The sequence below is a fragment of the Microcaecilia unicolor genome, chromosome 8 (genome assembly GCF_901765095.1).
Source record: "Microcaecilia unicolor chromosome 8, aMicUni1.1, whole genome shotgun sequence".
Lineage (NCBI taxonomy): Eukaryota > Metazoa > Chordata > Amphibia > Gymnophiona > Siphonopidae > Microcaecilia > Microcaecilia unicolor.
Genome location: NC_044038.1, coordinates 8,026,867 through 8,053,396, shown reverse-complemented (window position 1 = coordinate 8,053,396; position 26,530 = coordinate 8,026,867). Strand labels below are relative to the sequence as shown.

Here is a 26,530-nt window from a genome sequence, read left to right as displayed (position 1 = left end):
TTCCAGTTTCCTAACAGGCATGGCTGGTAGAAGAAAATTCTGTAGCTAAAGAGCTTATATCAGGTAGAGGCAGGGTCACTCAACAAGCACTTAAGCACACTAGTGCTTGACCCGCTTTTGCTCCGAACTGTAACAGGAGTTCCTTAGCGTCCGTCCGGACCAGGATTGGACTGATGGGTTGTGCACGCCTACCAGCATCGTTTTATCTATACACTAGTAAAAAAAAGCCCCGTTTCTGATGCAAATGAAACGGGGGCTAGCAAGGTTTTCTTCTGTGCGCATGTGGGAGTGTGTGTCCCTGCCCTCTCTCCCCTCCCCCCCTCTGAGTCCTTCACTGTTACAGAGAGAGAGCGATTTGATTTCATGCTTTGCTGTGTTTTCCTTCACTGTTTGTGTTACAGAGAGAGCGAGGGCGGGGCAGACACTCGTGGGGAAACCGGATATCTCTCCCCCTTCATACTTCCGGCTGGAGGCTTCATAGAACGTTGGTGGTGCCTTTTATATAGAGAGAGAACTTCTCTCTTTTTGTGATGCATTGTTGCTATTGGCTAATATCGGAGAAACACTAATGTCAACCAGGCAGCTCATGCTATCAGAAAGAAAAAAAAAAAAAAGCATGCAGGCTAGAGAGGGTGGTTCTAGAAAAGCAGCTGACTAAGGGCAACAACCAAGTGTGTTTGCATTATTCTGCTGTCCACAGAAAACCTGTGTTAAGGGTAAGCATAGAGAATGACACGGGGGACAAAGTTTGTCCCGTCCCCTTAGGTTCTGTCCTCATCTGTAGAAGCCTCGAACAATTATGATTTTATATTTAAATCTTCTTATTAAAAGTATAAAAAGGAACAATATGCTGTGCAACTATTGTGTATAAATTGCAAATAGAAAAAATAACAGCGAGCTGCTATAATAACCCTCCTTCCCACCACCCTCTACCCTGTTAATAAGTTCAGGGGTAGAAAATACAACCCGTTCTGTGTGCCCTAGAGGGGAGAAATATACCAGTGAAGTGCTGTTATGATTTTTTTTAAATCTGTGATTAAGTCATCAACAGTCTCAGGATTCAGTCTAGCTCTCCTGTCTTCTTTGGTCCTTCTGGCAATAGAAGATGTCTTCTTAGAAGATGTGCTGGTAGCAGGATGTACAGGATCCCCCATGCAAGTTTTGCTAGTTGTGGCCAGCATTGTTTCTTCCAAAAAAAAAATCAAAATATCATTGCATCACTCAAACATAAATAACAGCCCAGTTCATTAACAGGCTTCAAAGTAGAAAATGACACAGGGACAAAGTTTGTCCCCGTTACTGCGGGTCTCCATCCCGCAACTTCACTTTCTCTTGATGCATGCTCCTGAGATATCTAAATGGTGCCTCTATCTTGCAGAAGGCCTGAGCTACATACAAAATGAAAAGGCAAGATTGCTCAAGTTGTAAAGAAGCAGATTTGTTTGTCTCCTGGTGATTTACTTTTGCAGCTGTTTCATAGCAGGGAGGACTACAGCGCTTTCATTCTGTTGCTCAGCTTATGTAGGCAAACATACCAAACAAGTTTCTGTGCAATCCCCTGAAACAAGCAAAAAATATTAATGTAGGCCTGCTGCTCCTATAGGCATGTACATCAATCAAATACAGGCACCAGCCTGGTACTAGTATTCTTAGCAGGTTAACCCCATTTATGAAAATAAAATTTTATCTGTCTGCTGGGCCAGAGAGGTTTGTGAACTGCGATATGGGAATAACTAGATCAAGATGGATTTTATGCCTGCAAACATCAGGCTTGCTTATATAGAGGACAATCACCAAAATGCTTTTCATTACAGGCAGATCTTGTCAGACAGATTAATTTCTTTGACAAGGTGACCTCTACCCTACGATCCTGAATATCCCGAAGAGCCGTACCACCGTCTACTGGAACTGTATTGCGCTTAGTGACCGCAGATACTACTGCATCCTCCACAGTCACTTTCAGAAGAGATTTATCAACATCAGGGACTGGATAAAGTCGCACCATGGACCTTGCTAGCCTAAAGGGAGAATCCGAGAAATCCCACTGAGCCTGGATGATATCCCTAATGTCCTGATGCATAGGAAAAGTTTTCCCAGGATGTCTAATTCCTTTAACTAGCAAATCCACCTTGCACACTTCAGGAACTGTGGATTGATCTTCTTCAAAATGCAAAGTGTAGGCCACTAAGGAAAGGAGTTGTCTCCACCTGCTGGAAGGAGTACACAACCCACGAGTCAGTTCCTGGACCGGTCCAGAGGGACGCTAAGGAATAGTAGTTCTCTTAGTGACTGCCATGATTAGGGGCATCTACTCTAGGCAGTTTAAACCTACCTATTTCAGCAACAGAGCACAGACCTAGTCTATGTAACCCTTAGACTTGAATTTGGCACATTGTGCTGACATAATAGCATTAGAGGAAGTTGTCTTGAGCTGAAGGAAAGGAAATATTTAAAATGCTAGAGTCTAGTGATAAGCACAGTAAGGTCCTCCCTGTGAAAGTCTGGCTGCTGTAGGTTCATCCCCTTCAGTAAGAGCCACATCTCACTCCATAAAAGCTCCAGATAAGAAATGATCAAAGGCCACTGATAGGTCAGTGTCAGAATCATGGCCAAAAGCTACAGCTTGCTTATCTAGTTACCTCATGATCTATTCTTCTCATCATAGAAGCGAGCTCCTCTAGGGAAGAACCATGCCACTAACGGGCTGAGACCACTGAAGTAGGCGTGATGTAATAATTTATTTATTACACTTGTACCCCACATTTTCCCACCTATTTGCAGGCTCAATGTGGCTTACATAATACCGTGAGGCGGTATCTACCTCCGGTGATGAAACAAATGCAGAAGTAATGTTATAGTCAGTGTTACAAACACAGTAGGGAATTATAGAGAAGAGGGGTTATTATACAAGCTTAGGTGAACATGGGCTGCCCTCAGCTCCTTGTTCATTGCTAAACTTTGTGAGAGATCAATAGGAGCTTAAATGTGCTAGGAACAGACTGGTGGAGTCACAGGAATTTCATCTGTGTGAGTAGCAGAGGCGCTGCGTTGTCTAACATGGCTGCCGATCCACTGGAGCAGAGCCTGCCAAAATTTCCTCCTCCTGCTGCCCTTCACACAGTGCACTTGGGCTTGGCAAGGCTTCCACTGTGGTAAAATCCTGCTCCTTGCAAACACATAGTGCATTTTCCTGACACAGTTCAGCAGTTCCCACATCATGAACAGCATTTTGCTGACTCAACGGCCATCGATGAAAAACCGCAGGTACTCACGTGCTATTCCCCACTGAAAATGAAAGTATCACAAGTCCAGACTTCAAGCAAATGCTGTGTCAAAAACAATGTCCCCCCCCGAATAAAGGTGTTGGTAAGCAGTGTTATTAAAAGTACTTAAAAGTAAAAATAAATGTATATTTTAAAACTTAAGTAAAAGTACAGTGAAAAACATTAAAAAGTTTACTTAAGTGAAAGTAAAAAAAAAAGTTACTGCCTAATATAATACTTTTTAAGTGAAAAGTATCACAATTATAATAAATATTTTTATCCTAACACGTTATTGCCCTACAATTCAATCCACTTTGCTTTTTGTAAAACTACATTTTTGAAAATGACTGTCACTCATGGCCGTATGCTTGTGAGTCAATCCAGCACTGCTGAAACGGTTTCCAACAACTGCACTAGCAGAAAGTGGATCGTTCAGTTCGATAAAATTAGGCCAGGTTGCAATATCACTGATGTCTTCTGACTGGGTCTGTAGACAAGGGAATCTCTGAAACACTTGACCTCTGTCTAGCAAAGAATACTATCATCATCTGCATTAGAAGTAGTACTATCTTAATTCATCACTTGCATCTTCATCGTCATGCTATTCAACTACAGAGGCTTTCACAAACTTGGAATCATCGTTCTAATAATTGTCATCTGCTGGCAACTGATGCAAGAAAGTCAAATGTGTGGGAAGGCTTCCTAATGCAGTGGCGTAGCTACATGGGGCCTGGGCCCCCATAGATTTGGCCCTGGACCCTGCCGACGACCCTCTCGTCCCCCCCTCCCCCGGCGCTTGCTACCTTTGCTGGCGGGAGCCCCCAACCCCCGCCAGCTGAGGTCCTCTTCTTCCGGCGCAAGGCTTCATTCTGTTTCTGTGAGTCTGACGTCCTGCACGTGCAAAGGTAGGTGGTGGGGGGGGGGGGGGGGGGGGTCAGTGGCAGGGGGGGCTAAAATGTGCCCCCTCACCTCAAGCTCTGGCCCCCCCTCCTGCCAAAGTCTGGCTACACCCCTGGTCTAATGCCTGTATCAATCCCAATGTAAAATTTTCCATAGTATGACCAGCAGTCTGTTAAGACATATGTGTGTTCAAGAATTACTAAAAGTTTCAGTTTCATCTCCACTTTAAAGTGACCCAACTCATCTGTTTGGATAGAGCCAAGTAATAAATTCAACAGGTAACTCCACTGGTCTCATAGGCTAAATTCACTGAACAGCAAAATGTAAGATGAGCCACCATCTGTGATGCGATTTACAATAGCAAAAACCTGGTCCCGGGTCTGTGGTTTCATTTGGTTTATTGTGGCATCATCATTTACACCTTACTTCTGCTTTTACTGTTAACTGCCACCATCCTATATAACTGAGTAAAAACTGGTGAAATTATTACTTCAGTAAAAGTAATAAATGCTAGTGTGTACAAGTAAAAAATAACAAAACTTTTACTTAAGTGGATCGTTATTAGTTACTATAACAACTCTGCTGGTAAGGCAAGAGCTGCAATTTTTTTTTTAAGTTAAGGAGGCAGGGGAGGGACCTGGAACCACCATGTTTGCACCCAAAATTGCTTAGCAGTAGAGCTTCTCAAACTCTAGCTCAACTGGCCCAATTTAGTAGGCCAGGAGCAACTCACAGAGCTGTACAGGATAAGCCTCTATCTGCCTGCTGGAGCTAGAGAATACTGGCACAGTAGCCTTTAAGGCAGAGATCTACAGTACTCTGCACCTGCTGGTAGATGGGCATAACCCATAAAGTCTGGACCGATCCTTAGGATGTAATGAAAATAATAATAATCAAAATTGAGAATCACCAACAAAAAAATACATTTTCTTGAAACCCTGGGAAACCTATAGACACTGTACAAGAATTAATTTTATTGAAATTCTAAGATGTTCTACTCCATGTCTACGTAGTCATGATTGCAGAAATGTTGCTTTGACTCCGTTTTCTGCTATTCCCATGAGCATTCATTTACAGCTACCTGGGCATTTTCCACCCTGGTATATATATTCCTAACAGAGGCCTTCAAAGCAAAAGCGGGCCATGTCCATATAACCATTTTAGACTCATTTACCCTTTCCCTGTTAACTACTTTCCCTGTTTCCACTATTCTATCTAATTTGATTGTAACCATATCATCTCTGATCTAGCAATAGCCATTCAGTGCATTGTAAGCCACTTTGAGCCTGCAAAATTGTGGGAAAAACATGGGGCATAAATGTACAAAATAAATAAATAACCAATTGTGCCAACAAGTGATTGGCTGTTTATGCACTGAGGTGAGTGTAGATTGAGGCATTGCTTGTTCTTTTTACTGGAATTTTATCATAAGGTGAGTGTTTAAAATATCTTGTGATTTTTCTAAAAGCAAAGATACAATCCTGCTTAGAAATGCAAAAAGTGGACATGGCCAGCTTTTGCTCTGAAATACTTCACCAGGAGTCCTGAGTCAAGAGCTTTAGCCCAGAGCATCTACTACGACCCAGTAATCACGGACAGTGTCAAGTACTGAAGTTGTGATCTGCATTGGGCAAAAGGGGAAGTGTACTGTGCTCTCCTGTAGCTAAAGCCATCTAAACAGACGTACCATAAGTACATAAGTACATAAGTAGTGCCATACTGGGAAAGACCAAAGGTCCATCTAGCCCAGCATCCTGTCACCGACAGTGGCCAATCCAGGTCAAGGGCACCTGGCACGCTCCCCAAACGTAAAAACATTCCAGACAAGTTATACCTAAAAATGAGGAATTTTTCCAGTCCATTTAATAGCGGTCTATGGACTTGTCCTTTAGGAATCTATCTAACCCCTTTTTAAACTCCGTCAAGCTAACCGCCCGTACCACGTTCTCCGGCAATGAATTCCAGAGTCTAATTACACGTTGGGTGAAGAAAAATTTTCTCCGATTCGTTTTAAATTTACCACACTGTAGCTTCAACTCATGCCCTCTAGTCCTAGTATTTTTGGATAGCGTGAACAGTCGCTTCACATCCACCCGATCCATTCCACTCATTATTTTATACACTTCTATCATATCTCCCCTCAGCCGTCTCTTCTCCAAGCTGAAAAGCCCTAGCCTTCTCAGCCTCTCTTCATAGGAAAGTCGTCCCATCCCCACTATCATTTTCGTCGCCCTTCGCTGTACCTTTTCCAATTCTACTATATCTTTTTTGAGATACGGAGACCAGTACTGAACACAATACTCCAGGTGCGGTCGCACCATGGAGCGATACAACGGCATTATAACATCCGCACACCTGGACTCCATACCCTTCTTAATAACACCCAACATTCTATTCGCTTTCCTAGCCGCAGCAGCACACTGAGCAGAAGGTTTCAGTCTCCTGTTCAGGATGATTTGGGGACAATTTTTGGGTTACCTGCATCTTCTAGTGAACATCTTCATAAAATAGTTTTAAACTTGTAAATCCGATTTCCTTTTTCTCCAAATTGTGGCTACTAAATGATGTGGATTAGACTGATAAGGACTCAAATCATTTCACTGCACCTACACACCTTAAAACACATTTCTTTTCAGCAACAAGTTGATAGAAAGTTGGATACCTACCCTTAATTTGAGTTTAGAAATGATCCTTCAGAGTCAGACGATGGATGTCATAGAGGGGTTAGAGCATATCCTAATGTATATACACACTCCAGACCATAGGGCTATACAACAATTTACTTTTAAAAAAACTTATTTTCAATGTACATGCTACTGTAAAAATTTAAAATAGAAAAGCAGCTAAAAATCGGACAGAGTCTATTATTTTTTTCTCCTGCACATTACCTACGTGCTGCATTGTAATACCGGTACCACTAGGGCAATTTGGGTAGGAAATAACCCAGCTCAGAATTATGATAATAAAATGTAATCACAAGTCTACTGGTGCATCCTACCTAGCTCATCCTTCCACATGTCTCGGCACCAACACATAGATTGGGAGGGAGGAGAGCAGTGACTGATCTGTGTTCCAGCACAGTGTCAGACCCCTTCCCTTTATTCTTTAACCAGTAGCAGCAGGGCCCACTGCTTTGCCAGAAAGGCCAGTGAACCATCCAAGGCACACAGCAGTGGCGGCTTCTCTTTCCCCCCATCTTTCCAGCAGAGGACACCTCTAACTTTGCTCATCGATTTTGGGGGCACGTCACCCTGGTGTGACCTGGTTGGTGACAGATCCCACATGTCCGTTGCTTCTTGGCAGTTGGAGCTTTGTCAGAGGAACTGGAGTTTGATCTTTTGTTTTTTGTTCCTGATCCACGCGGCTGATCAAACAAGGAAGAGACTGGTCCTGGCAGGCCTGTGGGAAGAAAGTCAGGAACATTTACAGAATTATCTAACTCATCAACCCATCTAGTGCCAATTAAAAACAGCATTAACACAGCAAGAATTATTTTCTTGACTGAGCTAAAGGCTCAGTACCAACTGAACCAAAGTCAGCCTCTCCAACCTCGTAAAGGTTGGGATTTCCGAGATACTAGAAGAGCGAGGGGCTGCTGTACTAATTCCAGCTCCTCACCACCAATTTGCAGATCGGTTCTCATCCACCTTTCCCACAGAAAAAGTCCAAAGGAAATTCAAAACATAGACACAGAGCCCAAAATGGACTAAAACTACCAATTGCATCTACTCAACAATTTTTTTTTTTTTGTTACATTTGTACCCCGCGCTTTTCCCACTCATGGCAGGCTCAATGCGGCTTACATGGGGCAATAGAGGGTTAAGTGACTTGCCCAGAGTCACAAGGAGCTGCCTGTGCCTGAAGTGGGAATCGAACTCAGTTCCTCAGGACCAAAGTCCACCATTCTAACCACTAGGCCACTTCTCCACTAGCGTATAATCCTGCCCTTGCAGATCACCAATGTGGCCGCGCAGCCTTCTACATGGAATGTTGCTAGTGGATTGGAACATTCCATGTAGAATCTCCAACAGTAGCAACATTCCATGTAGAATCTCCAATAGTATCTATTTTATTTTTGTTACATTTGTACCCTGCGCTTTCCCACTCATGGCAGGCTCAATGCGGCTTACATGGGGCAATGGAGGGTTAAGTGACTTGCCCAGAGTTACAAGGAGCTGCCTGTGCCTGAAGTGGGAATCGAACTCAGTTCCTCAGGACCAAAGTCCACCACCCTAACCACTAGGCCACTCCTCCACTGTTGCTACTATTTCAGATTCTACATGGAATGTTGCTATTCCACTAGCAACATTCCATGTAGAAGTCGGCCCTTGCAGATCACCAATGTGGCCGCGCAGGCTTCTGCTTCTGTGAGTCTGACGTCCTGCATGTACGTGCAGGACGTCAGACTCACAGAAACAGAAGCCTGCGCAGCCTTCTACATGGAATGTTGCTAGTGGAATAGCAACATTCCACGTAGAATCTCAATAGTAGCAACATTCCATGTAGAATCTCCAATAGTATCTATTTTATTTTTGTTACATTTGTACCCTGCGCTTTCCCACTCATGGCAGGCTCAATGCGGCTTACATGGGGCAATGGAGGGTTAAGTGACTTGCCCAGAGTCACAAGGAGCTGCCTGTGCCTGAAGTGGGAATCGAACTCAGTTCCTCAGTTCCCCAGGACCAGAGTCCACCACCCTAACCACTAGGCCACTCCTCCACTCATTTTCCAGCTGAATGCAAGGAAAGATTTGTGAAGAATATAACCATTACTGCTACTTACCATTTCTAAAGTGCTATGAGTTAGATATACACAGCCCTGCACAAAACTGACTGGATCCAAATTCTGAACCAAATGTAAATCAGAAAAGGCCGAAAGAAAACATTTTCTAACCTTTTTCTGCAGCTATGTCTGGAGTTTTTGTCTTTTCTTTCAGGCAACATATTTACCTCATCTTACTTATTCTTTCCCTCTTTCTCCTCAATTTACCCTTCTTCCACATTCCCCCTCCTCTCACCTTACCCCTGCAGCCACAAGTGCAAATAACCTTGGCCTCCAGTTCACTCCTATATTACCCCCTCCAATTGTTCACATAGGGGATCTTTTACAAAGGCAGGCTAGTGTTTTTAGTATGCGCTAAACACTAGAGACACCCATAGGAATATACGAGCAACTAGCATTCAGCGCATTCTGGTTGCCGCATCTCAAAAAAGATATAGTGGAATTAGAAAAGGTGCAGAGAAGGGCGACGAAAGTGATAAAGGGGATGGGACGACTTCCCTATGAGGAAAGGCTAAAGTGGCTAGGGCTCTTCAGCTTGGAGAAAAGGCGGCAGAGGGGAGATATGACAGAGGTCTATAAAATAATGAGTGGAGTTGAATGGGTGGATGTGAAGCGTCTGTTCACGCTTTCCAAAAATACTAGGACTAGGGGGCATGCGATGAAGCTACAAAGTAGTAAATTTAAAATGAATCGGAGAAACCTTTTCTTCACTCAACGTGTGTTTAAACTCTGGAATTCGTTGCCAGAGAATGTGGTAAAGGCAGTTAGTTTAGCGGAGTTAAAAAAAAAAAAAAACAGGTTTGTACAGCTTCCTAAAGGAAAAGTCCATAGACCATTATTAAATGGACTTAGGGAAAATTCACTATTTCTAGGATAAGCAGTATAAAATGTTTTGCATTTTTTTGGGATCTTGCCAGATATTTGTGACCTGGATTGGCCACTGTTGGAAACAGGATGCTGGGCTCGATGGACCTTTGGTCTTTCCCAGTATGGCAATACTTATGTACTAAAAAAAAATGCTAGTGACTTTGTAAAAGGACCTCATGGTCACATCTTTCCTACCATCCATACCTCCTCCTTACTGTGTTCCCCAACCCTTGCAAGTGCTGTTGGTTTTTGTAAAAACTCTCCTTCTTTCTCTATCAACCAGATGGATTCACCAGCCAGCCATCCTCCCTCCCAGAACCCCCTGGTTCAGAATAGCAGGAGTCTTTCCCTACCACTTCCAACAGCTCTGCTGGTGAACATGGTTAGGACCTGCTGTACCAGCACAGTCAGAATGCAACGACTGGGAGCGGAGTTAGGATTTCAACAATGATGTCTTTCTTACTTTATAAGAAAGAAGTTTGGCTGCTGTGCACTGTTTTCATTGTATGTCAGAATAATTTGACCCCTGATGTAGGTGCTGTGCGCCGAAACACGGCCCGTGTTGGGTCTATCTTTGAAACCTGACTTTTACAATTAAAGGAACAGTGTCTCATTTCTGAAGGCTCTTGCTGTTGTATCTTGGACTTGTTCTGTACTTTGGACCCTTCTCTGTGCTGGTGTATGGGAGTGCACTGTGACAGGGAACGACCATTCTCCAAAAGACAGGGGATGCAGTGTATATACACAGAAAGAAAGAAGGGAAGGAAAAAGAAAGGTTGTGGTAACTAGGAGGGAAGTTGAACGTGCAGCTCTTACATGTACCCGTTACCAGCAGGAAGCCTGCACTCTGTTCCTGAGAGGAAGTGTTGCTCAAGCAACCCAATAGTACATCACAAAAAAAAAAAAAACCCAACAAAGTTCACCTCAGTTTTACCAATGTAATACTGGGAAATTTGTTGCCTGCTTAGCACTAGGCATGTGACAGAATATGTCTCAGGATCATGCGGAGTCACTTTCGTAGGCTCACTATATAAAATTCAGCTTTACACACAGTGAGGCCTTGACTAACCAGAAGGCATCTGCTTCTGATATAAAGAATCTGCTCCTTTTTAAGGTGAGATATTTCCAAAGCGTAAGCCTATCGATCGGTTTGTTTTTGTTGCTCTTAAAGAAACAAAGACCTTGAAAACCTTGCTTGCTCCTTCTGGTACACACTGCAGACTTTTTACACTTCACTATCATATTTTTGCATTTTGCACAGGAAGTTTCACCGCGTGAACCTGGCCACTGTAAGAGGACGATTTTGAAAGCTCATCATATTATAATCGGTGGAAAACTGTAGATGGACACAAACGTCAGAAATACCCCTAAAAATCAGTGTGACCCCAGCTTGCAGGATATATAACATCTGCCACTGTGAAGAAGGCCTCTAAATTCTTACACCCTTCTCTCTGAGCTGAAGGTCAAAGGGAGAGATAAGGGTCAAGTCATTTGAATTATAAATAAAAAGTTGAGAACCCCCTCCTCCCCCCACCCCCCCCCCAAAAATAAAAACCCTAGTCGGATACAGAGTAAAGAGGGCCGAGTTGTGAAAAGGTAAAGTCATAACAAATCTACTCCTTTTCGGTGGAATTCTTTGCCTAAAGAACTGGGCTCAGAAAAACATTAATTTCAGCTTTGGAAATCCTTAAAAGACTTTCTACTCACAATCTCTCTTACTTATTAAAACACTAGTAACGAAGGCCCGTTTCAAATCGCAATGAAACGGGCGCTAGCAAGGCTCCCCTCCGTCCCTTTGTGTCTCTGTGTGTCGCCGGCCCCCCCTGCAGCCTCCGTGCGAATGTGCTGCGACACTGGCCCTTTTGGCACGCCCCCCAGCGTCCGTGACCGTTCCGTTCCCCCCGATGTGTGTGTTGCCAGTGCACCCCCTTCCACCCCCACCGATGTCATCGCTGCCGGCGCTCCCCACTCTCCGAAGGCCCCCCCCACCCCACTGACCTGCCGACATAGAAGATTTCTGCGTCATGTGAATGCCCCTGCAGTAGGAACCGATAGAGTAACGTGTGCTCCGCCCTCGACATCATCGCGTTTTGACGCGAGGGCGGAGCAGAGGTACAGTGCAGTACAACGTTGGAGCTGAGAATGTGCTCTGCCCTCAATGTCATAACGTTTGACGCGAGGGCGGGGCCCACAGACTGTGATTTTGTGTGGCTTCAGAGCTTCGAACTTACGAACCTGGCTTCAGTGACGTCAGTGCAAATAGAACTATATAGATAAATCAGTTAAGAGTAACGGTCATCAGATTTTATCTAGAACAATACGATTTAAATGTTATTCTTAATCTGAATTTATTTTGTACTCAAATAAATAAAATTATGTTATGCAGCTCTGCTGCTTGACCCAGGATTTGTAGCATGGAATGTTGTCACGTACTTGTGACCTGGCTTGGCCACCGTTGGAAATAGGATACTGGGTTGATCTGACTCAGTATGGCTACTCTTATGTTCTTATGTGGGACATCCGATGCATAACTTTAAATGGATAATTTGTTAGTTTTAATTTATGAAAATATTCAACAGAGCTCTGTGTTCAAGCATGAGCATTGAAAATTGCAGCCTAACTAACTGGATAACTTATCCATCTATCTAGTTACTGCTGCTCGTTCTATGTTCAAAGTGAAGAACGCATTAGTGCCGGTGCAAATACGCGCATGGGTTATAGCGTTTTATAATCATAGTAACATAGTAAGTGACAGCAAATAAAGACCTGAACAGTCCCATCCAGTCTGTCCAACAGTCACATTCGCTATCAATTCATGATTAAATTAACAATGAATGTTGATTTCATCATGGTCTTTCTTTGGAATTTCTGGGACTGTAGAAGTCTGCCCGGCTCTATCCTTATGTTACAACTATTAATGTTGCCGTCAAAGCCCGCTCCAGCCTATCCGAATCCATCTTGACATTTGCGGGACCCAGACTGTAAAATTCTGCCCAGCATTGTCCTAGGTTCTGGCTACCGAAGATGCCGTTGAAGCCCTTTCCAGCCCATCCTAAACTGCATTGCCATATACAGATCCCAGACCTACAAATTCTGCCCAGCACCAGCCTTAGTTCGTCACAGCCAGAGTTGCTGTCCAAGCGTCATCCACACATGCACATACCTGCAGCCATTTAAGGTTTTATTTATTGATTTTTATACTAAAAAGAGGCCAGTTTCCAACAGAAATGAAACGGGCGCCAGCAAGGTTCCAGGGCCCTCTCCCCTCCAAGTTCCATGCCCCCCCTACCTGCCTCCCTCCCTCTCCTCAGAGTTCCAGGCACCCTCCCCCCTCCCCTTCGAGTTCCAGGACCCACCCCTCCAAAGTTCCACGCCCCCCCTCTCGTTCGAGTTCCACACCCCCGCGCCTCCCTCCCTTCTATCTCTGCCCTCCAAGTGCAAGCATGATCTGCCTTCCGGCAGCCCCTCGCCTTCCTGTGTGCCAGCTGTAATTTAAAAATTCTTACCTCGGGGTCCGGCGTCCAGAGTGAAGGTGAGCGGCGCTTCAAACTGCCTTTGCATGTGTCTCAGCTGTGCCTCTGGTCCCGCCCTCATTTCCTGTTTCCGGAAGGGCGGGACCAGAGGCACAGCTGAGACACATGGGAAGGAAGTCTGAAGCGCCGCTCGGCTTCAATACTGTGAAGCTGGACCCAGAGGTAAGATTTTTTAAATTACAGCCGGCACTTAGGAAGGTGAGGGGCTGCCGGAGGACAGGTCGTGCTTGCACTCGGAGGGCGTTGAACTCGGAGGGGAGAGAGGGGGCTGCAACTGGAAGGGGAGGGGGGGGGTCGGAGGGGGGCGATTCTGTACTCACCTCCGCTGGCTGGTGCTGGCTTCCCTTCCCATTGGTTTGCCCTCCGACGTCATCGCCAGGATGGACCAATGGGAAGTGTGTTACGAATCCAGACAGAGGTGCAAATTATTATATAGGATGTTCTAAATACAGGTCCTCTGCGTCCCATGTCTTTTTGAATTCCGTCAATATTTTTTGTTTCTACCACCTCCCTCGAGAGGGCATTCCAGGCATCGACCACCCTCTCAGTGAAAAATAATTTCCTGACATTACTCCTAAGTCTACCACCCCACAACCTCAGCTCATGTCCTCTAGTTTTACCGTTTCTCCTACTCTGGAAAGTCAATGCATTATTTGCTGGCACTGCCCAAGCTCCGCCCAGGTGCACATCTACAGTAAAAGTTCACACCATGCCAACAACACCGGTCAGTATTACACAAGAGGCCACTTTCGAGCTAAATGATTGAAATACTGCCTTCACCCAGGTTCCACAAGTTAATTATGTATAACTGTGGTTGAATATTTTCCCCACAGCTTATATGCTGAAAGCGGTAAGGCTTTTTTTTTTTTCTTTGCACACACTGAAATTCAGTAACTAATGCTAAATGTACACAGCTCTGACACCCTGGAAAAATACCCAGCGTACCTGATTGTAACTCACCTTGAGCTACTGAAAAAGGTATGAGCAAAATTAAAATAAATAAAATAAAAAAAAAAAACAATATATCAAGCCTGATTAACAAATAAGAACTTAAAGCTATATGCTATGTGAACTTGCATTTGTTAAGATGGCACAACAGGCTAAAAAAAAAAAAAAAAAAAGTTGTGAAATGATCATGGTTTTAAAATGATGCCTCAATGCCCTGTGGTCCTTATCCTGTATTCCCCAGAACTGCACCCGAAAGCAATATTAATCACTGTAGTGAAGTTACAGGATAGAGCTTGGCAGTGCATTTTTACTAGCAAAAAAGGTGCCCGTACTCAATTGCTGGGCCACCCCACAATAGCCAGACCCCCCCTGCAACCAGTCACAGAATCTATGACAAGGCAGAATTGGTGTGTAGAGCCTGAGCTCTTTCATTAAAACTTGGGGTCCATGAGTCAATGGAAAAGGTGCTGGTACTCAATGCCAAGCCACCCTTCAGGGGTGGGTTGATCACTGAGGGACCCACCCCACAATAGCCAGGCCCCCTGCAACCAGTCACAGAATCTATGACAAGGCAGAATTGGTGTGTAGAGCCTGAACTCTTTCATTAAAACTTGGGGTCCATGAGTCAATTTTAGCAGACAATGGAAAAGGTGCTGGTACTCAATGCCAAGCCACCCTTTAGGGGTGGGTTGATCACTGAGGGACCCACCCCACAATAGCCAGGCCCCCTGCAACCAGTCTCAGAATCTATGACAAGGCAGAATTGGTGTGTAGAGCCTGAACTCTTTCATTAAAACTTGGGGTCCATGAGTCAATTTTAGCAGACAATGGAAAAGGTGCTGGTACTCAATGCCAAGCCACCCTTCAGGGGTGGGTTGATCACTGAGGGACCCACCCCACAATAGCCAGGCCCCCTGCAACCAGTCTCAGAATCTATGACAAGGCAGAATTGGTGTGTAGAGCCTGAGCTCTTTCATTAAAACTTGGGGTCCATGAGTCAATTTTAGCAGACAATAGAAAAGGTGCCAGTACTCAGTACCCCCAAGTACCCCCTCAAAATAAGCCCTGGAGCTTGGTAGGGAAGCTTAAAATGAACAGATACCTACATTTTCTGAGTTCAAATTTATCTCCTTTACTTTGCTATCTTGCCTTTCTTTCTATACTATCTGCTCTAACTTGACAAGTTCGTATAATAAAGAAAACAAAGACTCCTTCCAGACAGGACCACAGATTTGTGGCTTTATAAAATTTCATACTTGGTCCCAGATAAGTATTACAACCTGCACAGAATTCATTGAACCTTGGTGAGACGTTAAAATGATTGTGAAAAGTTAGTGTCTGCTTTCCTTAAAGCACAAGCTCTGCCTTACCTGGTGGCATATTCTCGTCTGCCCACTGGAAGAAGCCACACTGTTGGTCCCTGGGCTTGGAGCACGTGTGGAACTGTCGGCCCTTGTTGGGACCGTCCTTCTGAACAGTTCGGGTGACGGCAGGCTGGTTACACATGCACACAGCAACGCTCCCCATACAATCACCATTACTTCCCATTTGCCTGGACTCCCTGCCAGTGCTTGGGCCACCACCTCTGAACGATGCAGGGGGCCTATTGTTTGGGAAAGGAGACCCTGCTGGGAAAGTTCTGTTCAAGGCACAGTCTCTGCTGCCCGGCTGCTGATCTGCCCACAGAAAGAAGCTGCAGCTGCCTCCGTCACACTTGTAAAACTGCCGGCCCTGGTTGGGTCCTTCTTTACGGACAGTGAGCAGCACTGCATCCTGACCACAGTTACATACGACCACGTTGTTCTCATCATTTACCAGAACTGAATGTACAAGCTTGGGAATCTGACTGATGGTCGTGGATCTGTTAGGCCCTTCCTGCCTCACTGCCAATGGTCTGTTCTGGTTGTTTTCAATACTGGTCATCCGGTTGCTGGACTGGTTGATCTGTAGGTGCCCTCTGGGCTGCTGTCCCCTGCTTGGTCCATGTAAGTATTTCAGGTCCAGGATCTCTCTCAGCATCTCATCACATCCTCCAATGCAGCCGACAAACTCCAGAGGCATGGTGTGAGGAACGCTACCTTGCTTAAACTTCAGCCTCAGTCTGTAGGGATCAGCAAAGAGTAGAAATAAAGACCCAGCATGAACAAGACAACACAGGACTTCCATTCCAGAACTGTTCCCAAACCCCTCTGACACAAAGCTGCTGAGTCGCCAGCCAGTCCACCATCTCCGATTTCCGTTTGGGAAGGACAATGGTGAAAGACTGGACTGGCTGTCTCACTGGGCAGTCCAGGTGGACCACTTCAGTCTTTATGGGTTATCATCTACTACGTTACTGTGCCCTCCTTCAATGTGGCTCAAAGTTTGTGCTTTATCCACACTGAGAGGATGTGTTCTCAAGGAGAGGTGGCATTTTCAAATCTTTGCCTACTGCTAAGTAAGCTTTGCACCTACAACAAGTTTCACAGTAAAAATACGTGAATACTTTTGTTTTAAGAATCGTTGCAAAGCCTGTAGGTAAAAAGCATACGTGATCCTTGTCCAAGTGTGAATATTTGAAGAAAAAAAAAAAAAAAAAAAAAAGATGACCCCTTCTAAACATTTCTAGTTTAACTGTTGCAGAACGAAAGTTTTAAACTTTATTTTAACAACTTTAGGATAAATAAACAGGTAACACATTTACTGACAAAATAGGAGTAACATTCTCAACAGCAAACAACACTGTTCTGCTTTTACTGCTCATCTGATAAAGAGACACACTGGCAACGTTTATCATATAGACTATGCTACCTTACTTTCAAATCGCTCTGCTGGGCTCCTCTCTGTCCTCAATACATAGGATGCGTTTTATAACAGCTGTTACACAGTGTCCCAAGTAGCCACATGCTCAGAAAACTCAGTTCAATGTTCTTATTAACCCAGTCATTTCCTACACCATGCATGGATTTGTGCAGGGGCTTTTTTTTTTTTTTGGAGTCTTTAAATGTGAAGGGTTGCACTATGAGGCCTCACATTGTCTCAAAACTGTTGGTTAAGCTAAAATCTTGAAAAAGAGGTCCAATGTATTCCTAAATTAATTCATGCTCATACATACACATTCGGCTAAACGTGTTGCTTGTCCCTGTGATCTCCAGAACTAAAGAAGATTACAAGAGTGAACAAGATCCAAGGAAGAAAACATTTTTTTTTTTGTAACCCATCAATATCACATCAAAGTCTGTCTTCTGCTCACCTGTGCACTGGATGCGGCTGACAAACAGAGCACACGCTCTCATCCCGACTGATTTCCAACACCGAGCTGGGGAACCACACAGCTGTCTTACAGTTTGGATACCCCAGGCAGGAGAGATAGTATCTGAGGTGATAGAGAGGATAAGAAAGATTATCATGTCACAGAAGAGATTGGTGACATGTAACATTCACCATCCAATCCCTTACCACCACTCACATCAGGCTCAAGCGTAGTTACTCTGAATCCACCACCCAGGACACGCTGTTTTCACATCCCGTAGTCCTTGAACTCATATGGCCTTACTGTGAAAGGATGAGAACTTCCCTCCCTATTATAATGAACAAGCTCCATTCTGGTTGAAAAAAATTCCATCTAAGAGTTTGGCCTTGTTCATACTTCCAGCCTAGATTTGCATATAGGTCCAGCTCTGTGGGTGTCCAAGCACCCCCAATATCAGGCAAACTCGGTCCAGGGAGGGGAATTTGTATTGACCCTCACCCTAATGCACCAATTTCACACTAGAAATGTACAAAATTTCCCAGTGAGGTAATTGTGGCTAACAGCTGTAATCCCCACAGTAAAGGGGCATCACGCAGGTCCCTAAAGCTTTTTAGCAGATGCTACTTTAAAGCATTTGATGCAGGCAGTTTCCACCAACGCTCCGTGAGGTTCATATTTACCCTTTTTCTTTCTTCAGTGTATCCTATCATTCAAGTCCAAAATAAACTATGATCTACAGATTGTTACAGCTATAGTGTGTCCATAGTCCAGTCCATTTTCAGACACAGATGTCTGCATAAACATTCACTATCCTTCAGACACGCACATATACCTCTGCACATTCAGAAACACATCTGTGACCCACAGTCCTTCACACGCATTCACTTCCCTTCACAAACGCACAGATCTGCTGATCCACTGTCTTTCACTACCTTTCACATACACAAGCATCCGCTGACCACTTGTCTTTATGCACACACATCTGCTGACCCGTCGTCCTTCTTGGTCTTCAGCACCATGTCCCTGCTGCACTGTGGGCACTTCCGCACAGGAAGCTGAACATCTGGGTAGATCTCCTCTTGCTGCACCATCTGTGCTGCTTCCCCAAAGTACTGAGACAAAGCCTCATCTAACCTATACAGACAGAAAAAATAAAAGGATGCTCAGGTTGGCTGGCAGGAAATACTGGGTTAACTATAATGCAAATCTGAAATTCAAAAAGAAGATACTTGTACTATGTTAAGTCTGATAACTCTCCAGCTAATGAGAAGACAGTCACCAGCACCTATCTTCCAACAACATACAGTAATTAACAGATCTGCCCCTGCTGCTCCTTCCTTTTTACTGTTCGTAAATCAAGAGAAATTTTAGACTACCTTGAATCTTGCTAGACCAGTCCAGACACATGCGTTTATATCACTCTGCCAGCAGGAGGCATCAGAGAGCACAGATTTGCTGCAACATCATCGCTGCCTATAAGGAGCTCTGAACACAGGATACACTCCAATAATTCTTACCAAAGCCACAAATTTAAGTCTGCTACAGAATCTAGTTTCCAAAATTTGCATCCCCTTTTGACACCAGGAAAAGCTCACCAGAAACAGCTGGACATGAGCGGCAACCATCAGCTTTCCCTAAACCCCAGGAGAAGGGGAATATATGCACAACAAGAATAACAGCAAGAGGCATGAGACCGTTTTCACCTACCACCCTCGTGGACAAAAAGGAACGTACACAGACCTTCAAAATTGGCTACGGGAGAAATTAGTTCTTACCTGCCAGTTTTCTTTCCGTCAGCTCCACCTGCAGACCCTCACCAGTCCCAGGGAGCCTCAACCTTATTAGACAGCGCTAGTATAGCACGTGCCACTATCTGCCTGAGGCAGAGAATACCAGAGCGAACCATGTGGGCACAGCTCCTTATAGGCAATGATGATGTCACTGCAAAGCTGTACTCTTGCTTCCATCTGCTAGCAGGGTGGAGCTGTGTCGTGCGTCCATCGGACAGGGTGAAATAAACCCATACATCTAGACTGGTCTAGTAGGATGATGGGGAAAATTTTTTTCAAAAATACAGAAGGAAATGCTTTTTTTTTTCTACATTTAAAATAAAATTCCTGAGGAGTTATTTGTGCAGCAAAATGCAGGTGTGGTTACCTACATTAATTTCACATCTATGCACCCATCCAGCCTCCTGTACGGTAGAAAACCAAGGCATAAATGCTAGCTTAGCAATGTTAAACTTGCCATTGATCCCCAGCAGCCACAAGTACTACTGAAAGACACTTACTTATTAGCTTTGGCCACTGCTTCCAGGAAGACCTGCCGATACTTCTGGATCTGCTCCCTCAGGACAACAAATTTGTCCTTTTTGCCGTCACTGATCAACTTCAGGTTGGCTTCCAGCTCGGCTCGGAGGTGAGGCTTGGACATCTCATAACCCATGGAGTCATATCCTGAGGAAATACCATGATTACATGTAGAAAACACTGCAACACAGATTCTCCTGTAACCGTTACAAAATATTGGTATATACAGGATAGGTCATAGAGGTACAGCATCACTTTCCAAACGACATTCTGCCCTGCACCATCAATCAGGATCCAAAAATAGCCTGCCCCTGAACAAGCTCTGCTTTTTGGATTACAATCCTCCCAAATGATAGCTTCTGCCACCCTGAATCAGAATCTCTGTACATACAGAAAACTCTGAGAAAAGCTGGAGTTCTGTTTCATTCCTTACCTTCCACTAGCCCCATGCCAAGCTCCCCTGGAAGGAACCTCTGTTCTGCAGTCAGTCCCACATACATTCGAGATTTGATGGTCTCAATGTGCTCAGCGTGTGTGGCATCAGTCCCTGGAAACAAGTTCACAATCATTTCAGGGCTTGGGGTACAGGCCGGCATGCTCCATCCATCTGGTGCTTGAGTAAAGGGGCAGGGTGAGGGCAAGAAATTGAAAACCAAGTGCATCAGATTGAGGAATGAGGGCAGTAGGAATCTGATGGCTGGAGCTAGCATCATTTCCTCCGCTCACCATGTGGCTTTACCTCCTTGTGCCTCTAAGAAATTAAGTGGATAATACCATAATCCCTGTATTCCTGCTTCTTTTCCCCCATCTGTATGCTCTGAGGCTGTTCACTCCACAGTGGCTAAGAACATCCTTAATTCAATTACTAAAACACACAGATATCCTGCCTGGGTGGTTTTGTCTAGAACATATCCCCTACTAACATATTACAATAAATCACAGTAAAGCAAGGTACTGGCTACAGATCAACAGCTTCTCAAAAAACAAACAAACATCCCTACACAACAAGGCCTGATCTCCGAAACATGCTGAGCTGAACAGATCGCCATGCCTTGCAAGATGCAGACTCACCGATGCCATGCTTTTCCATGAGGGAAATGAGATCTGCTTCAGTCAGAAGCTGGGGAGGGCTGGTCTCCCCATCTATCATCTCAATCGTTGTGGGCTGAAACTGTGAGCCTCTCTCATACACTGGAATAACCTGGAAGCGGCAAACCACAAGACATAAAATAACTCTACAGAAATGGGAAAAAGATGTCTATTTTAAAGTCTGATACACTGCTGTCTTTGTTGTACAGACTGTAGCAGTGTACAATCAAAACCATTAATCTAATTTAGAAAAAGAACACCATTATAATTATAGGACAGATATCACTCACACTTTTAAGCAGAAAATAAAAGATCAGCTTTGTCAGTATAGACTTTGTAACCATAAACAGACCACTACTTCTTAAATCACAAGATTACTACTACTGTTTAGCATTTCTATAGCGCTACAAAGCGTACGCAGCGCTGCACAAACATAGAAGAAAGACAGTCCCTGCTCAAAGAGCTTACAATCTAGATGATCCCATAAGCTAATTGAAAAAAAAATGAGTTTTTAAAAAGGATTTAAATTTAATAAATGAGAGTTCAGATCTTATAGCAGGCGGTAAGTCATTCCAAAGATTAGGAGCCATAAAAAAAGAAGACAGAGTTCTTTGCAGACTCACAGAAGCAGAAGCCTGCGCGGCCACATTGGTGATCTGCAAGGGCTGACTTCTACATGGAATGTTGCTAGTGGAATAGCAACATTCCATGTAGAATCTCAAATAGTAGCAACAGTGGAGGAGTGGCCTAGTGGTTAGGGTGGCGGACTTTGGTCCTGGGGAACTGAGTTCGATTCCCACCAGGCACAGGCAGCTCCTTGTGACTCTGGGCAAGTCACTTAACCCTCCCATTGCCCCATGTAAGCCGCATTGAGCCTGCCATGAGTGGGAAAAGCGCGGGGTACAAATGTAACAAAACAAAGAGCGTGTAGGGTTTCTGGTCAGCTCCCAAAGAATCCACCCCTCCCTCCCCCTTCCAGACTATCACAGTGACCTTAGCATTCCACTTGTCGTACGGATACACATCCAGGTAGTTCCTGGCGATGATCATGAGGCCATGAGCCACGAAATGCTCAGCTGCGATGACGATCTCCACTGTGGTTTCCAGTCCCTGAGCATCTTGGGAACAGCAGGCCAGAAAATGGCGAACAATGAACTCGTATATTCGCTGTTCATTCCCCTAAAATCAGCAAGGAAAGAATCGTAAATAAAAGGCAATTCAATACAAATAAATTAAAAAGCCACATCATGAAAAGTCCAAGTAATGCCCCCAAAAATGGCCCAATCAAGGCACGGACAAAAGGAGGGGCCAGCCTGATGGTTCCTTGCCAGTGTTATATTTTACCAGATGTCTCCCATTAGTCTAAACCACAGCAGGACCTACTCCCAGGGTAGCAATCCCAGAATTGTAGGGAAAATGCACTGAACGAACTCACCTGCAGGCTATTGGTATATTTTGTGGGGTGGATGGGGGGGTGGGCCTGATCAGATTTGTTCCCGTTTCGAGGGGTCGGTCCTCCCCCGTCTAGAATCCCCTGAGCGAAGGCTCCCCAGTGCTGGTCCTGTGTCTGTTGCTGTATCAGAGAGGTGAGGTTCAGGTCTTTTGGAAAGATGTTGGTTTCTGTTCGAGGATAGCTAATGTACCTTAAAACCAAGAAGAGAAGAGAGGGGAAAGCAAGCGCTAGATTTAACCTGCAATTTACTGATACTGTCACATCCTTCAACTGCATTACATAATAACAATTGTAAGACTTGCTCAGCTGCTCCCAGCCTGGAGGAGTTCAGTATGCTGTGACATCTGGATCTTGGTTCTACACTGTAGCAAGTGTTTGTAGAATTGGGGAGGGGCTGGAGCTATATACAAAAAGGTGAAGCAGAAAGTGTGCTGAGAACAAACTGCCGACCACCCTTCCTATCTCTTATAAAACCTCCTTCCTATAATCATGCACACCTACGAAGCAAAACAAACATTTATCATGGTGGAAAATTGCTGAAGGATGCAATAACCACCATCGTAATTCCTCAAAGCTGTCATGAAAATACCACGTACCCTGTATTGCCAGAGGGTGCGATCTAAGCATGGGTAGGATAGTGCCATACAGTCATGCTACAGTTACTGCAGATTATTCTGCACTTATTAACTTTTGGCCTGTGCATTTTTATTTTGGATGTAATTTTATAACAAGTGAGAAGAAAATCTGAATTCTTACCCCTGCGTATAGAGTTTCTCAGCAATCTTCATGGTTTCCTTGGCATTAATTTTCAGTTTGCGGGACGCCAGTTTCTCAAGTTCCTGCCAGGGAATGAAAAAAAAAAAAAAAAAAGAGTGAATTGCAGTGATATTGCCATGTGAAGAGGTCATTACCCCTTGTGAAACCATTCCTAGTCCAGGAAATGTTTATGTTCCAGACATACCACAGTGTCAAGTGCCACCGGCCTCCATTTGCTTTTTGGCTTGCTTCCCACCTCTATGACCGTTGCAGTTGAATCCTGAAAAAAAGAAAACAAAAAGAATAAAAGATCCTGTACAAAAGCTCCAATCACAGCAAACGAGAGAGTTCAGCACCTTTCCTGTTCTTCTAAGAGTTATTAATAGAATAAGGGGCTCATTTTCAAAACACTTAGGCTTACAAAAGTTCCATAGGTTATGAAAATATGCCTCTAAATGTACTTGGCCCAAAACAGTATGAGCAGAGATTTTTCAGTGCATTGGGAAGCAAGTACCTGTCCAATTTAGAAAGAAAAAAAATTATAAATATATGCAACAGAAGGGTTCAAAGCAAAGAGGTGAGTCACTTGCAACTACTTTGCTTCTCTTTCTCCATCTGCTGGTTGATGGACATAATCCACAGGTTCTGGACTGGCCTGGTAAAGTAGCCAAGGGACAAGCACATAAATAGCTACAAACAATCCAGCTAGAAATCTGCTGCCCCTGACAGTGTCCTCATCTTAGCTATCTCTCCCATAGGACTTTAAAGGGACAGACAGTGCTGTCTCAATGCCCCTTCTAAGACCATGTGGTACAGTTATTACACTGTTTCTCACCTATAGGATGTGGATACAGTGCCCAAAATGGCTCCCTCCCCCCTACCCGACAGATGAATGAACCACTACCCACAGAGAAGTCCAGCATAAACTAAGACAGCAATTTACTAAAACACATATTCACCGATAGGAGACCTCCCCAGCACATTTCACTGTTCTACTCCACTTCCTGGACAGACAAGTTTCAGGGAGATGTTAAAGGAGTTGAATTATTAGTAAGCATTCCGTTTATTTTAGTTCTTAAAAAAAAAAAAAATCATATATCCACATTCTTGTTTTCCAAACATTTGCAAAGCAGCATAGGTCACTATAAAAACACTCCAAACATAACAAATAAACCCCAATATTTATATGCACCCTCTCCCACCTCCCTTCATTAACCAGACTGGACTCCCCCCCCCCCCCCCCACCCCAAACCAACAAAACAGATTCCTGGCATTTGCAGCTCATTTTTAGGAAAACATGGTTTTTCATTTCCTACAGAATACTGAGACAGAGAACATACTGAACACGCTAGGGCTACACTGATCCCTTAAAAAGGGGGCGGTTCCCTCGGAACTACTTTGTTCTACGTCTCCTTCTGCTGGTGGATGGACATAAGCCATTTGTCTGGACTAGTCTGGAGAACAAGGAAAAACAGCATAAACCAACAGAACAGATTCCTGTCATCTGCAGCTCATTTGAAAAAGTTCCAAACAGTTCAGAACACTGCCGCGAGACTCATCCTAAGAGAACGACGCTTTGCACATGCCGAACCCTTGCGTTTCAAATTACACTGGCTGCCTGTACAGGAGCGCATTGCCTTTAAGCTCGGCTCCTTGACCCATAAAATCATCTATGGGCTTGCCCCGGAGTATATGCACCCCTTGATCGACCTCCCGCCCAGCAACGCCAATCCTGCTGCTCGTTCTTACCTTCATCTGCACTTCCCAAACTGTAAGGGTGTCAAGTACAAGAAGATCTTCGCCTCGTCCTTCCGCTACTGGAGCCCTAAGCACTGGAATGCTCTTCCGCAACACCTCAAAACTCAATTGGACCACGCCCTCTTTAAGAAGTTGTTGAAGACATACTTCTTTGCCAAGACCTACCCCTCACTTTATACCGCTGACTGATGCACCCCTCCTGTCTCTTACCCCGCTAGTTCACCCTGTTAGACGCTTTTCCCCCTGCTTACTCCTTGTATAGTTTTCTAAGCTTCCTATTCTGTAATTTTATTTCATGGTTTGTAAGCCACATTGTGCCTGCATGAGTGGGAACATGTGGGATATAAGCGAACAATAAATAAATAAATAAATTTAGGGAAAAAATGGTTTTTTAAATTTCCTACAGAATATGATGAAAACCTGTTCAAACTGCAGCCCCTCAAAGTTGACTCCACAAGTCAAGAATCATCACTGATGAGGCCTGAGCTTTAAGCCTCACCTGCCTCATCTCCTTAATCATAAGGACCACCAAAATGTACCAACATGATTAGATCTTAATGCTAAACCAGGCATGTAAAGCTGTAGCCTGCTGCATAGGTAGCCCTGCTCATGTGCCCTCACCCTAAAATCTTCAACTAGATGTTATTAGTGATGTCAAACAATCCTCCCAAGACAGCATAATTCTGCAGCTCTGTAGAAAAATGCATCTAGTAAGAGATGAATCAGCTCTGCTCCCATGCTAATACCGATTGTACCCTACCTCCATACAGATCTGGTATAGGACAAGACATGCTGTGTGATGAAACAGACGATATCTCTTCCAGTTGAATTCCACCACTCCATCCTCATGTTCATGTGTCACTGCAGAAAGAGAGAAAGAGAAAAAGAAATATCACCGCTGAGGAAATAATAGAAACAGTGAGCCAACAAGATCAAACAGAAATCACGCTCCCAACAGAGCTAGGTCAGACCACATTATCATCACAAATGCAGACTGGGCAACTGGCCAAGCAAAACATTCACAATTCTAATTAATGCAAAACTAAACCACTAACATTTTAACGGCAAAGTTAAATTTGATGAAAGTTCTTTTATTTGGGAAAAAAAAACAAACAAACTTTGATTGGCTACATCACATCCTATATAATAATTCTCACCTCCAACATTCTGAGGCTGCCTGGAACCGTGGATCATGTTGGAGTAGATAATAGTGATGTCACACAACCCACACCAGATTGGCCAGTAGAAGGGAGAGGGGCGGAGCCACGATACAGGGAGCAGTGAATCAGCACAACACGGGGAATGCACAGCAGCAGGAACAGAAGTCTCTCTCAAACATACACAATCAGAGGAAAACCTTGATAGCGCCCGTTTCCTTTCAAACAGAAACGGGCCTTTTTTACTAGTTATTCATAAAAATCAGTGTCAGTTTGGTGTATCTGATAGCTCTTATCCCCAACGGGGAATAAGAAGTTTGGCTCACCACTGTAGGTCACCAGCACCCTTTTTAGAGGTTTTTACCAATTTTGTTCTGGGTTTCCTTGTGCCACATAATTATTGTTACAGAATAGGGCAACTGTCAGGGAAGGAAAACCTACTCGAGATGCCAGAACCCAGCTTTAACTGCAAAAGCAACAACA

General features: G+C 44.2%; 1 protein-coding gene across 1 annotated transcript in view; it reads right to left on the bottom strand.

Moving 5' to 3' along the window:
* Positions 1 to 6,604: 6,604 nt before the first annotated feature.
* TOP3A (DNA topoisomerase III alpha) overlaps positions 6,605 to 26,530 on the bottom strand; it is a 32,437-nt gene continuing 12,511 nt past the window's right edge. The window contains exons 8-19 of the mRNA XM_030212938.1: positions 25,651 to 25,751; positions 23,338 to 23,412; positions 23,133 to 23,215; positions 22,359 to 22,566; positions 21,917 to 22,102; positions 20,906 to 21,035; positions 20,268 to 20,381; positions 19,816 to 19,981; positions 18,516 to 18,659; positions 17,526 to 17,648; positions 15,664 to 16,394; positions 6,605 to 7,562 (exon numbers count right to left, since the gene is read on the bottom strand). Of these exons, the coding sequence (XP_030068798.1) occupies positions 7,390 to 7,562; positions 15,664 to 16,394; positions 17,526 to 17,648; positions 18,516 to 18,659; positions 19,816 to 19,981; positions 20,268 to 20,381; positions 20,906 to 21,035; positions 21,917 to 22,102; positions 22,359 to 22,566; positions 23,133 to 23,215; positions 23,338 to 23,412; positions 25,651 to 25,751 (2,234 nt within the window). The 3' untranslated portion in view covers positions 6,605 to 7,389. The remainder of the gene's footprint in view (positions 7,563 to 15,663; positions 16,395 to 17,525; positions 17,649 to 18,515; positions 18,660 to 19,815; positions 19,982 to 20,267; positions 20,382 to 20,905; positions 21,036 to 21,916; positions 22,103 to 22,358; positions 22,567 to 23,132; positions 23,216 to 23,337; positions 23,413 to 25,650; positions 25,752 to 26,530) is intronic.